The 14,059-nt window shown below is 51.3% G+C and overlaps 1 protein-coding gene across 2 annotated transcripts in view; it reads right to left on the bottom strand.

Annotated features, from left to right (window-relative positions):
- Positions 1-6,430: 6,430 nt before the first annotated feature.
- Positions 6,431-14,059, bottom strand: part of FAIM2 (Fas apoptotic inhibitory molecule 2) — a 33,188-nt gene continuing 25,559 nt past the window's right edge. For both annotated transcript variants that reach the window (XM_025477572.3, XM_025477573.3), the window contains one exon: positions 6,431-9,994. In XM_025477572.3, the coding sequence (XP_025333357.1) occupies positions 9,845-9,994 (150 nt within the window). In that variant the 3' untranslated portion in view covers positions 6,431-9,844. The remainder of the gene's footprint in view (positions 9,995-14,059) is intronic.

Raw genomic sequence — 14,059 nt, 5'->3', positions numbered from 1 at the left:
CTCCCTGTTGAGCAGGGAGCCCAGCTTAGGGCTCAAACCCAAGACCCTGGGATCATGACCTGAGCCAAAGGCAGACACTTAACCCACTGAGCCACCTAGGTGCCCCACAAGTAACATTTTAATGTATATCCATCCAGATTTTTTTCTTATTCATAAGTACACATAAAATGCATGTATGTATCTGTATATTTAGTCAACATTAAACAAATTAACTTTTAAAATATTACTCACTGCAATATGCAACTGTGTGTATAGCCTCCTTTGGAGATAACACCAAAAGCCTACATTTCAGAACATTAAAAAAATGTTTAGGGGATCCCTGGGTGGCTCAGTGGTTGAGCGCCTGCTTTCGGCCCAGGGTGTGATCCTGGAGTCCTGGGATCGAGTCCCACATCAGGCTCCCTGCATGGAGCCTGCTTCTCCCTCTGCCTGTGTCTCTGCCTCTCTCTCTATCTCTCTTTGTCTCTCATGAATAAATAAATAAAATCTAAAAAAAATTTTTTAGATCTTTTTTGTATTAGTTTTTAATTTTAATTCAAATATAGTTAACATAGGGTGTTATATTAGTTTCAGGTGTACAATATAGTGGTTCAACAACTCTATATGTTACTCTGGGCTCATCAGGATAAGTGTACTCTTTAATCCCCATCACCTATTCATTTCAGAACATTTTTTAAGGAATATAAGCCAGCTAGCTTGTGGAATATCCCTCAGTTTGGTTTTGTCTAGCATTTTCTCATTATAAAACTCAGGCTTTGGGTTTTTTGGTAGAAATTACATGAGTAGAATGTTTCCTTGTTAGTACATCACATTAGAAGAGGCATATAATGTCAATTATTTAGCTCCTCCGAACCTCTCCACCAGCACACACACATCAGGCCTTTGTTCAAGCTGTTGCCTTGGTCTTTCCCTCTTCTCTCTTGCCTGTTTGACTAAAATTTGCTCAACCTTTAAGATCCAGCTCAAAGTTCTCGGAGACTTTTCTAACTCTTCATCTAACTATCCTAGCGTGGCACTTAACGACATTACAGTCACTTCCCTGTCATCTCCATACCACTATGTTGAGTTCCCTGAGGACAGGCCCTCTGTCTTGAGATGGCAGATATGTGCTGGTTTTGCCTGCCTGGCATCCAACATCCTCCTGGGAGCCGTACTCTGATTTTCCTTTGGGGAAATATCCTTCATTTTCCCCATCCCCATCAATGAGTGCAGCTCAGGGGTGAAAACATGACCTGGATCCAGTCACTCAGTGCATTCCACCCCAGTGCCATGGGGATCGATCCAGTGAAGAGCTAGCTTCTGAATCAAGGAGGTCCCATCAGGGTCAACCAGGACTTCTGCCAGAATTCTGGGCCAGAGCTCTCCTGGAACTCACACAATAGCACTTCCGTCACATTCCATTAATCAAAGAACTGTGGTCATTGTTTAAACAGCTCCATTCTACGCTCTGGCCTCATGCCCCTCCCAAGATCCCCCCAAATTTTATCCCACTACAACATTGGGCTTAGACTTAGAGTCCAGAATCACATCCAAATCAAGACTATATACATGTGAGGCTCCTCAGGTTTGGTTCCTTAGGTAGGGCTGTTCTCAATCTGAACTAAAGAAAAGCTATTTACACGCACGCACACATGCATACACACACACACACACACACACACACACGGCATATAATAGGACAGGCATAGGACAACTACAATAGATCCTCTGGTTCAAACAGGAGGAAGCCAGAGGTCCACACCAAACACTGATTATGGCAATTCTGAACTCTAGCTGGGTGTGTGTTCCCAGTTCTTTGACTAAGGCCCAGTATTGAACCCTGGCAATGATTGGCTGTGGCTCTTAACTCTATCCTCTGGCCTCCTGGTTTTGCCTTTGGAGTCACCTTTTCCATAGGAAATAGCCTATATTGAAGCTGAGTGGTTTTCTCAGCCTGCTTCCTGCCCTTCTTTAGAAGTTCAGGAGTCCAGAGGTGCCTGGGTGGCCCCGTCAGTTAAGCATCTGACGCTTGTTTTGGCTCAGGTCATGATCTCATGGTCATAAGATGGAGCCCCTTGTTGGTCTCTGTGCTCAGCACAGAGTCTGCTTGGGATTGTCTCTCTCCCTCTGGCCCTTCCTCCACTTGTGTATGTGCTCTCTCTCTCTCTCTTAAATGAGTAAATAAATCTTAAAAAAAAAAAAAAGGAGGTTCAAGAGTCCAAAGGCCTCTTTTCATTGTGTATTATATATTTCCCTTTCACATTGAGCTGGTGGTGCTTCAATGAACACAAGTCTTTTTTTTCTTTTTTTCTTTTTTAAAAATATTTATTTGTTTATTTGAGAGAGAGAGGAAAAAAAAAAAAACATGGGTGGGAGAGGAGCAGAGGGAGAAGAGAATCTTAAGCAGATTCTGTGCTGAGCACACAGCCAGACTCAAGGTTCCATCTCCTGACCCTGAGATCATGGCCTGAGCCAAAACCAAGAGCCACCCAGGCACCCCCCCGCCCACCCAATATGGGTCTTAGAAACTCTGTGGTTTTTCTATGAATCTTACTGGGGGTCACTTCATTAGACAAGTCGCACTCATCAACCTAAGACAAGGCCTCCTCTCTCTTGTGCCCCAGTGAGGCTGCTGAGGGATAGTATCTTTAAGATCTTGAGAAGCCCTATTGTTTAGCAGAGTGGCTGTGCAATAAACACCTTTAAGACTCTTAGGCATACTTCTGTCTGTTTGAAAGATTCTATGAGGCGCCACCTTAGAGGTTTCTGAGGTCTTAACAAAGGGCTTTATAATCACCCTTTTGGCCTCATGTTTACCAGCAGACCGTATTTTCCTGACAGTGTCCTGGATTTGATTTGTACCATGGGGCCCTTTATTGCTTTGAGAATTATTTGCTGACTTGAAAGACTGTCCTGGGCTTTTTATATCTCCTCCAAATTCTGCTTAAAAACAGAATAATTCCTTCTTTAGCTTTTCTTCTCACTATCTGCGTCTTATGAGACAAAGCCAAGAGAAGCCAATTGACATGTGCAACAGTCTGCCTGGAGATCTTCTTAGCCAGATCTATCAGTTCACTGGGTACTTTTCCTATTGTTTATATTAGTGCAGAGAAAAGTTTTGCTAAACTTTCTACCATGACACTACTAGGGTCTTTGTTCCTACAGGTTCCAAGTACAGTTTCCTCCACTTTCCTTTGGACTTTTACTTGCAGTCTCCTTAAAGCCCTTCCAGCCTTCCCTAGCAGACTCACTGAGGCCTATCAGGCGTCTCCTATCACTTGGAATGCCAAAGTAACGCCATGTGTTTGAAGTTTTGTCATAGCAGCATCTCACTTCTGGGTACCAAATTTTGTTTCCGTTGTCTGCTGCTGCAAAGCAAACTACTTCAAACTTAAGCATAAAAGAACAACTATTTTATTATACTGATGGGTTACATGGATTAGGAATGTGGAAAAAGAGGGTTTGTCTATGTTCCATGATGTCTTGGGCCTCAACTGGGAAAGCTCACATGGCTGGGGGCTGGAATAGCTAACGTTAGAGAATTTACTTCCAAAATGGTTTCTTCCCTAACATGGTTGCCTCTTGATGGGCGTGGCTGGAAGACTGGACTCAGCTGGGTCTCTCGGCTAGAGCACATGGCCGCCTTAGCATGGAGAAAAAGGAGCTAACAAAGGGGCATAGAGGTATTGAGGGACAGGATGAGGCTCATTTCTTTTGGCAAGGTTTTCCCAGAAAAGAAAGATTTTGCAGAGGGTTTAGGGATAGTAGGCTGGGAAGAAAGGATCTTGGGTCTCTGTGTGTGTGTATGTGTGTGTGTGTGTGTGTTTGTGTCCAGCAAGAGGACAAACACAAGTCTGCTGGGAGTAGCCAGACTTGAGTGAAAGCAGATGACATATATGATGAGCTGGATTAGGTCAGCTCAGCTCTGTAATTCCTCCAACCTGACTTGAGCACATGGCCTGGGAATGTGAATGAAGAGGCTTGAGTGAGGAGCATCCAGGGGTAGGGGTAGGGGGATGTGCTTTGGAGGCCTCCACTTAGGAGAGTAGCTACCAGAAGGGAATGGATGGTATGGTGGGTTGTATAGTGATATCCAAAAAGAGATGTACAAGTCCTAACACCCCAGTACCAGTGAATGTGATCTTTTGCAGAAATAGGGTCTTTGTAGATATAATTAAAGACCTTGGGGTGCTGGGTGGCTCAGTGGTTGAGCATCTGCTTTTGGCTCAGGCCGCAATCCCGGGGTCCTGGGATAGAGTCCCGCATTGAGCTCCCCACAGGGAGCCTGCTTCTCCCTCTGCCTATGTCTCTGCCTCTCTCTGTGTCTCTCATGAATAAATACAATCTTAAAAAAAAAAAACACAAAAAGACCTTGAGGAGAGATCATCCTGGATTTAGGGGGGCCCTAAATCCTTGACAGGTAGCCTTATGAAAGAAAGGAGAGGGAGATTCAAGACATAGAGACACGGAGGGAGAAGGCCATATGACGATGGAGGCAGAGATTGGAGGGCAGCCACGAGCCAAGGAACAGTGAGGATTGCCAACAGTCTCCAGAAGCTAGAAGAGAGGCATCGAATGGATTCTCCCTCAGGACCTCCAGAAGGAGCCAACCTTCCTGATCCCTTGATTTCAGGCTTCTAGCCTCCACAGCTGTGTGAGAAGAACTGATTTTTGGTGTTTTAAGCTACCAGTTGGTGGTAATTGGTTACCGCACCCCTAGGAAACCAACGAAGAATGACCCGGCCGAAGGCAGATCCAGTGCGGCTGAAGGGCTGGCTGGGAGTGGGAGGAGGTGAGGCAGCCCAGTGTTGCCAACCCCACTCCTACCTCCTGCGTAGACGCCTTCCCTCCCTTTCCACCAGCGCTGGTGCTCAGTTTTCCACTTTTTTTTTTTTTTAAGATTTTATTTATTTATTCATGAGAGACACGGAAAGAGAGGCAGAGACACAGGCAGAGGGAGAAGCAGGTTCCCTGTGGGAAGCCCAATGCAGGACTCGATCCCAGGACACGGGGATTGCAACCTGAGCCAAAGGCAGGTGCTCAGTCACTGAGCCACCCAGGTGCCCCCAGCCTTTCACTTTTGACCCTGACTCAGAGGGACCCTGCACCACATCCATTCCCCCCACCCCCACCCCAACCCCCACCACTCCGCATCTCCTCAGCACTTGCTTCCCTGCCAGGGATGCTTTAAAGAGCATTTACTTGGGACTGTCAGCTAAGTGGTCCGGAGCTGTCCTGTATGTTTTCTCTCCTGCGACACTGCTGTCTTCTCCCTCTCCCATCTTTGTTGTTTATGGCAGTGCTTTGTACACAGTGGGTGCTTAATAAATGTTATTTATTCACTCTCCAGAGTCCCCTAAATATTACCCTGCTCCTTCCCCTGCTGCAGCTGAATTTATATCAAAACCTTGTCACAGGCGAGGATAATGTCTCCCACTGCGTCAGTGAGGCGGTCCCCCTCCCACACGGCACCCTCGGCCCCAAGTTCCCTGAAGAACTTGGCCATGTAATCATCACCCCCATGTGCCTTCTAACTTGTATATAAACTCGGCCAGGTCACTGCATCTCTGCCCCTGGGTTTCCTCTTAAGGAAAACAGAAAGATTAGAGCAGGTGCATTCATTCCTCCATGTATCCCAAAACCACTTGCTGAGACTATTTGCCATAAGTCCTATGAATTCAAGGGTGAACAAGACACACAGTCCATGCCTTCAAGGAGCTCAAGTGTTGTAGGAGACAGGAGGAGAGGTTAAAATGCAGCGAGGGTGGTACCAGGTGGGGGACTCTGAGGAGGGGGTGACCAGGGCACATGGGAAGGATTGAGAAAGGCTTCATGGGAGAGGTGACCCTCAAAGCTGCAGTTCTTGGGCATCCCTCCAGCTACAACATAGGCTTTCCTTCTAGGGATACAGATCTTGGGTCAAAATAAGGAAAACTTCTTTCCTTCTTTCTTTTCATTTATTTGAGAGTGAGAGGAGAGAGAGAGAGAGAGAGAGAGAGAGCAAGTGCATGAGTGGTGGGAGGAGCAGAGGCAGAGGGAGAAGCAGACTCCCCACTGAGCAGGGAGCCCAATGTGGGTCTGGATCCCAGGACCCTGAGATCATGACCTGAGCCGAAGGCAGATGCCCGATGGACTGAGCCACTCAGGTGCCCCTAAGGTCGACTCTCTAACAGAATGACACACAAAGGCTTCCCTGGAAGGCCCCCTATCGGGAGGCACCTCCAGCAGGGCTGTGACAGGTACAGGCATCCAAAGAGCCTCTGCAAAGGGCATATATCGACAGGAGGACCGGTGTTTCTTTTCCACATCAAGATAAGTGTGGAGATTTAATTCACACTTAGCCATGCTGGGAGAAACAGCTCTGGTGCGAACCTTTCACACGGAATCAGAGTTAGACCTTACACACACACTCCCCCGGCCATCTGAGGGAACACACAAAAGGCAGAAACGGTGCAGGTGTCATAATTTTATTCTTATCTCCTGTCAGTCACGGGCCGGGAAGGTGAGGCCAGGAAAGGGAACAGGCGCGGACCCTGGGTGACTTGGAGGAGCTGAGGCCAGAGGCTGCGTCTGGCGGTAGGTCTGTCTCTGCCCTGTCACTTGGGGGAAAGCTCAGGGGCTGGGCAGGGCAGGTGGTTCCCAGCAGACAGGTGAACAGTGTTTCCCCGAGCTGTGGCAACGGATGAACTAAAGGGAACCATCGGAGGCTGCTGACGCGGGAGGTCTGGGGAGATCTGGGAAGAGTCCAGAATGAAAGCGGAATCCTGCCTGAAACATCAGGCCATACAGCCCTTCTGCTTCCTGCCTGCAGAACCAGGCCCTGCCTTTCCTCAGGCGGCCACGGAGGGGAGGCAAAGTGCTTGTGTGAAGCCAGCCCACGGGGACACCTGACAGGTCCTGGACCTGCCCCGGGAGGGCCAAGGAGGGAGAGGCAGAGGCGGAGGCTTTTGAAATAAGGGTATCTGTTGGATCCTGACTCCCCTGGGAGGAAGAATCACGATTCCTGGGGCTTCCTCAGGCAACACCAGAGTCACACACGTGCCTGGGAATTGGGGCAGGAGTCTGGGGAATTCCACGTGCCTCCCGGGACCCCAGCTGCAATCCCAGGAGAGGATCTCTTGATCTGTCTTCCTCTTGGCAGGAAACCTCTGACCTCACATCACAGATGGTCAGATTCCCGGCTGCCTCAAGCTCTATAAAATCCAACCTACCCCTTCCTGGGCCCAGCCCCACCCCTGCCAAAAATGTGAGGGGCCAACAGGCTCTCCTCCTCTGCAGATTGCAGCACCTGCTCAGCTTCGATTTCTCGGTTTCTCCTAATCCTGCATTCCTGCTCCTCCGCCCTTCCTCCTTCGAAGGCCCAGCCAGGTGTTTCTGGGGCTCCTTCTGGCCTCAATGTGGGTGGAACAGAGGGCCCTGAGCCCTGGCTCTGCTGCTGGCTCAGTGTGTCCCAGATCCCTCACAGGACCCAGAGCAGGGTACGCACTCTGCCCTGAGAATGCCAAGTTGCCCGGTCCTGTTGTTTGTTGCTGAGGGCTTACCTCCTCCCCCAAGCTTTTGGAGCTCCACCTTGGATAAGCTTCTCAATCCTATTTCTGCATAAACTGTCCTAGGAAGAGGAAGATTTAGACAAGAGGATTCTGGGAAGCATGACCAAGGCCCAGGCTGAGAACAGCAGGGTAAGGAGTAAGGGAGTGACCCCTTTTGGAACTGGGACCAGAGGTTAGGAGAGGAAGTGAAGGGTCGTTGGAGGAAAGGTGGCAACTGGGTAATAAAGTCAGTGGAAATAAATGCTCTGGAGCCTCTCCCCGCTTGCTGATAGGAAACTAATCCCAACTTAATACCACGAGCCCATCCGCAGTGAGGCTGGGAATCAGACACCAGAATCCTGTGTCCCAGCTTGGGTCTAGAAGGTGGAAATGACAGAGTACAAAATTTGGTGGTGGTAGCTGGTGGGGTGGGCAGGGCAGGAGGCCAGGGGTGACACCAGGGACAACGGATCTCCAGGGACATCGGGAGCTGTCTGGCCTGACCACTCAGTTTCATTCTAGCCCCAACCTAGTAGGTCAGCTCTATAACCTTGGTTTTGTTCCCGATCCCCTCAACCACCTCAGCTTTCCCCAGGGCTGCTTTCATGGATTCATGTAGACCAGCACACAGTAGGCATCCGGCCATGCTCCGGGTTGCCTTTGTCTCATCCACAAGCACCACCATCGGTTCTTGGCTCCCTCTTTCCTCAAAGACCCAAGGTGGAACAAAATTTCAAATGCTTCTGTAATATTTCATGAAAGCTGAAAATAGGGAGGGTGGAGAAGGAAGAGTCAAAACAGATTGATGACGTACCTAGTCACTCTCTCCAAGAGCAAACAGAGCCCCCAGCACAGGGAGTGAGGTAAGCCCCTGACGGAGAGGCCAAGGGAAGGTCCAGGTATCTGAACCTCCCTGACTCCACCCAGTAACTTTCCACTGGCCCAGAGTTGGCCTGGAGGTGCCAGCTACACACTTCCCCCAGGTGTGGCCCCCTGGTCCCCTCCCCAGCAGGGCCTGCAGGGGACTGGGTGGCTGACGCACACCCTGCCCGAGATCTCAGCTCTCAGGCTGCCTGGAGGCTGATAAGGAGACCCGACCTCATCACATGGGACCAGCCGGAGGGACCGGCTCTGGCTGTTAGCATCAGCTGAACAGCTTCCAAATTGGAGAGATAAGGAGATAAGGGATGGAGGGGGCTTAGGACTCTGGGGTGAGTGGCTAGAGGAGCCCGGGTGGGGGTGGGTGGGGGATATGGGCGCTGCCAACTGAGGCCTCGGGAGGCCTGGCTTGGGGATAAGCCCACACATGGCAGCAGCCCATGGGGGGGCGATTAGGAAATAAGAAGTGCAGAGAGGCCTCAGGGCAGGGCAGGAGTCTCTCCCAGGGGGCTGGTTCAGCAGCTGGTATAACCCTCTCCTCAGCGCTCCACTCAGCCCCAGATCTATGGTGGGGGACCACCTGGGGGGGCCAGAGAAGAGGGTGAGAGGTCAGTCCTGCCAACAGTAAACACTCCCCAGGGAGATGCAAGTCTGGGTGAATCGGTGCTACTACAGAGCCCACGCCTCCCAGGGGCTCCTGTTCCCACCTTCCACCTCCTTACAGCCCGGGGGGTCCCCACTTAGGAGCAGCACCCCTTGTCCCCAGCCTCCTGCTCCAACAGTGCTCTGTCATGACCCAGGAGGGTAAACCAAGGCAAGTGCAGATGGCTTCCTGTGCCTCTCCCATTGCCCTTGGCCCCAGGGCTCAAGCGCCTAGAACAAGCTGCTAGTCTCAAAGCTGAGAGGAGGAGCAGCTGGGACGGCCATTCTGTCCACCCACATTCTCCCACCTGCAGAGCAGCCTCCTGCCTCCCCGCCCCAGCTTCCTCCCACCTCCTCTATAGCGTCAATGCCTGATTTGGAAGAACAGAAGGGTGGATTTGACATAGGACAGTGTGCCCCAAGGTCACACAGCTATGGCAGCCATAGGAGGAACCTCGGTGGCATGGCCCTCAGCTAGGCATTCTGGGGTCTCTTTCCCACATCTGGAATCCTGCCGGGCTCTTCCCACTTGTCCCTTGGGTCCTCAAATCCAGGGGAGCCTCCAGCCTTGACTGTCCACTTTGGGAGTGGAAGTAGGGGGAAGGGGCAGCATAGGGGGCGTGTCACCTCGGGTCCACGGGGCCCCTAATGGTGGGGTACAAGCTGCAGAGGGCGAGGATGAGCATGGGGCTGAGGGGAGGCCAAAGGACAGGCTGGCAGCTAGTTTTATATCTGGGCTTGCAGGAGTACAGGGAGGGTCAGAGGACCAGCAAGGGGACATTCTTGGAAAGCAGGAAAGAAGGAAGGAAGGCTCTTCAATCCCGGTTGGTGCCAAAAAGCTGCAGGAAGAAGGTGAAGATGTAGATGATGTCCAGGTAAATGTTGAGGGCTCCAAAAATATACTCCTCAGGGCTCAGTGAGTGGCGTCGGTTACCCATCAGCAACTGGGTGTCAAATGCCAGGAACTGAGGGAAGAGGGAAAAGAGAGAAGTTAGAAGGTCCGGTCACTGTGACACTGACCAAGGGGTTCCAGGGGGCCCTCCCAAGCTCCGCCCCCCCCCCCCCCAATTTCGCTCCCATCATCTGCTGCGTGGCTGCCCAGTGACCCTCCTGGAACAGCCCGGGATCTGGAACATCCCCAACACGTTCCCTCCCTAATGAATACCAATCTCTCCAAGCACCTACTAGGTGCCAAGCACAGGGAAATAGTAAAGAACAAGACAGATAAGATCCCGGCCTTAGAGTCTGGAGTGGAAGTAATGCTTAATAGGAATTAAACCAAAGAGAAATGCGGAGTGTCCCAGCAAGGTGGCTGATGATGAGGAACTTGACCTATGTGAGTGTCGCAGGGAGCTAAGGAAGGCTTCCTGGAGGAGGGGACCTTTGAGCCGAGGCCTAGTCTTCTCAACATCGCCTCAGGGCGCTGCTCTTAGAAGATGAACAGATGCTTCGTGTAATGGTGAGCAGAGAATAGGCACTGATGCTGTGTTTTTCAGACATCAGCCCACCTCGTCCTATTACCAGCCCTTGAGTAGGGATGATTCCTGGAGGAAACCGAGGCCCAGAGATGCTAAGTTCCTGCCCAGGGTTACAGAGCTGGGAAGTGGCAAAGCTGGGATTTGAACCTGAGCAGGCTGGCTCCACAGGCGCCACGCTTAGCCATTCTGCTCTGCGGTTTCTGAGCATCACCAGGGTTAGTGTGTCCCCTGCCAGAAATACTTTCTTCCCAGGGCACCTTCTTGGCCTAATGGACTATGAACAGGTATCCGCTTAGAGGTGGCTCCTCTCTGCCACCCCGCTGCCCCCTACCGACCAGGCCTTCCTTCTGTCTACACTGACTCCTGCTCCCACTTATTCTCTGGGGTCCAAGCAGAGGTAGCAGAACCCCCTAGCAGCAGCATCTGACACTTCACGGGCATGGTGTAGTTTTCGGGGAGAAGGCCAAAGGTTCCACCAGTGTCTCAAAGGTTATGAGCCACTGGGCCCCCGTGGATTGGAATTCTTTAAATCCACGCACATTCTTGTTAACTGGGCTGTGCCCAGCTCCTCCGTCCCTTGTGTGTGGAAGACCTGTGTACCTTCGGTCCCCTGGAACATTCGTTATGCAATAAATATGTATGGGGCACGAGCTGGTGCCGGTGACCTGCTGGCAGAGACAACACCGGGCCACGCCTGCCTTCCGGGGCTCACCGCTTCGTGGGGGAACACTTACCGATGATGACATTAAAACTTAGTAAATGCCATGATTAGGGCTGGCTAAGCAGGAGGAAGGTAGCCCAGGAGGGGTGACATTTTAGCTGGGGCCTGAAGGATGAGTAAGAGTTTGCTAGACTGGAAAGGCCCAGGGAGGTGCAGGCCACGGTGTGAAGAGTGAGGAATTCAGTGTGGCCGCAGCAGTGGGGCAAGGGGTTGGAGGGGAAGGGACCGGAGCCCAGGGGCCCGAGGCTCCAGTAAGGAGCATCTCCGGCACGTGGGACCTCAAGGCATGACACCCTGGAAGGTGGGGAGGTGGGGGTATTTATGAACCCCGGCTTGAAAGTCAGCCCGACGTGAACTGCAGCCTCAAGTCTGCTCCTCGCTAGCTCCGGGACCCCGGCTTAAGGCAGTCTCCCTGAGCCTGAGTCCCCATCCGTAAGAGGGAGATGGCTGTGCTTGCCTCCTGACGTTGCAAGAATGAGGACGTGCGCAGAGTGCCTGGCCTGGTGCCCGACACGTGGTAAGAACCGAATGACCACTGGCCGCTGATGTGGGTTTACAGTTATTTTCTGCAGGAGGAGAGGAACCCCCTTGAGAACGTGTCATATGCTGCTGCCGAGACCCAGGTGTCCCCGGCGGCCCGTCGAGGAGGCGGATATGTTACTAGGGGACGCTATGTGGCCTCAACAGAAGGAAAGGAGGGTCCCAGCCGGGGCTGAGGGGCCCTGTGCAGAGCGTGTCAGGCTCCCTGCGCTCGGCAGCAGGACGGGAAGGGTGCCTGAGAGCACGGCACTGCGTGCTGGTTCGTATCTCGGGAGTCCTCACCCGGCTGTCCTCAGTGTGCTCATCTATAAAATGGGACAGTCCTAACGACCACGCGGTGCTGCGGTTTTGAGGGCAAACACATGACAGTGCGTGCGGCGTCACCCACCATCACCTTCAGTGTGGTGTCGCTTCTTGCCGCTCTGCTCCTGCTGATTTCGGTTTGGATTCCCACTAAGTTCTCCCTCTCCGGAGAGAAGGAGCAAGGAGGGGCAGCGACCTGAGAGCTGCAGGCTGCTTAGCGGTCATGCTGCCAGCAGAAGTTAATAAATTGCTGATCTGGCTTATCAATCAGTGGCTTGCTTCGTTGATTTCTCAGAGCCCGGTCACCCCTGGCTGAGCTAATGAAATTGAATCTCTCGACCTAGAAGGCTTGGACCTGACCAAGTCTAGGGGTCCTCCAAGGAGCACCCAGCCAGGAGGCCTCCTAGAGCAGCCAGCAGGCTTTGCTCTTGCAGGAAAGAGAAGGAGATGATTTCTGCCCCTGCCCTTGGCCTGTGGCCAGGGATGCTTATCGACGTGGTGCGGCCTGGGAAAGCCTGCCCCGGATTTCAATTCCACTGCCTGGTACCACCCATCACCGCAGCCCCACGCCTGCGAGTCAGCAGAAGGCTTTTCATTCATTTAGTCCCAGCGGTATTTCTTGAGCACCTACTATGTTCCGGGGAGCTTGCCTTCAAACAGCTGGCGGTCTAATGAAAGCAGGTTATCAGGGACTACATTATGAGCACGCACTCACGGCATTAGAAAGTAACCCGATAATCTTGGGTTATGGGAGCATTGTTAACTAACGTCTTGGTTGAAAGCAGCTGTCTTGGTCATAGTTGACATCTGGGCAGCAAAGATCTTAGTTGAAGGCTAATGGCTGGGTTAACGGCTCACACCTGAAAGGACACAGGCAGTGGGGTTGGTAGCCAGCTGAACAGGAGACCTGCAGGAGGAGGGCGCGGGACGGCGAGAAGCAGAGGGGGATTAGGAGGCTACCAACTCACATCTGAGTGGCCCTTTCACACAGTAATCCTTCATCTCATCTCACCTCATAGGGGCTGGGTATCATTATCGCTATTTCACGTATGAGGAAAGGAGTCTCTGAGCAAGCGAGTGGCTTGCTGATGGTCATTTCTCTGGAACCAGACAGATCATCTGTCTCCTATTTTGATCAAGAAGTAGGTAGAGTGGGCTTGCAGGGGCAGGAGGCGTGCACGTAGGGCAGAGGCACCAAAGGTAAACTTTCCTTGTCCACTCTGTTGGCCAGGCTGAGCCTGGTTAAGGGCCCCCGGCCACATGGTTGGCCCGACCCTGCCATGTCCAGGACCCAGGCTAATGTCTGTTGTCCTCCCAGAGGTGAGGCTGAGAGGCACTGGGGGAGCCATGCATGGAGAGGCCAGCTCAGAGCCATCAATAAATAGGCACTGAATACAAAAAGCTGGGGTTACAATGTGTTGAATCAGCACCAAAAAAAAAAAAAAAAACCCACAAAAAACAACAACAAAAAACACATGGACCGTGTCCATCCTACAGAAATGCCAGCGTGAGTGTGCAGAGCAGCATACCCAAGGCCACTCACAGCAGTGCGGGTTCTAACAATGAAGTCCTGAAAACCCCAAATGCTCAATGAGGGGATGCTTAAATAACCTGTGGGCAGCAGTACTGAGGCAGAAACATCGCTGAAACATGCTATTATGAGAAAAAGAACAAGCTGCAGAAAAATCTACATCATAAAATCCCATTTTTATAGCAACGACAAAAAAAAAAAAAAAAACCCACACACGAACCTATGTCACAAAAGCCTATATAGCAAATACCTATAAAATGCATATAGAAAGGTCTGGAAGGAGAGACAATTGACCACAGCACTCACTACGGAGGGAGGTGCGAAGGACATGCAAATGACATTTGCTTTATCTGTATTATGTAAGATTTAAAAAACTGAAATATATGAATCAATGTATTCGTATATTATTTAATTAGAAAACTTTAAAGGAAGGATTAAAATAACTCACACAAAAAGA

This window comes from Canis lupus, chromosome 27 (genome assembly GCF_003254725.2).
Source record: "Canis lupus dingo isolate Sandy chromosome 27, ASM325472v2, whole genome shotgun sequence".
In the NCBI taxonomy this organism is placed as follows: Eukaryota; Metazoa; Chordata; class Mammalia; order Carnivora; family Canidae; genus Canis; species Canis lupus.
The sequence above is the reverse complement of the archived record's forward strand: the minus strand, read 5'-3'. Positions and strand labels throughout refer to the sequence as shown.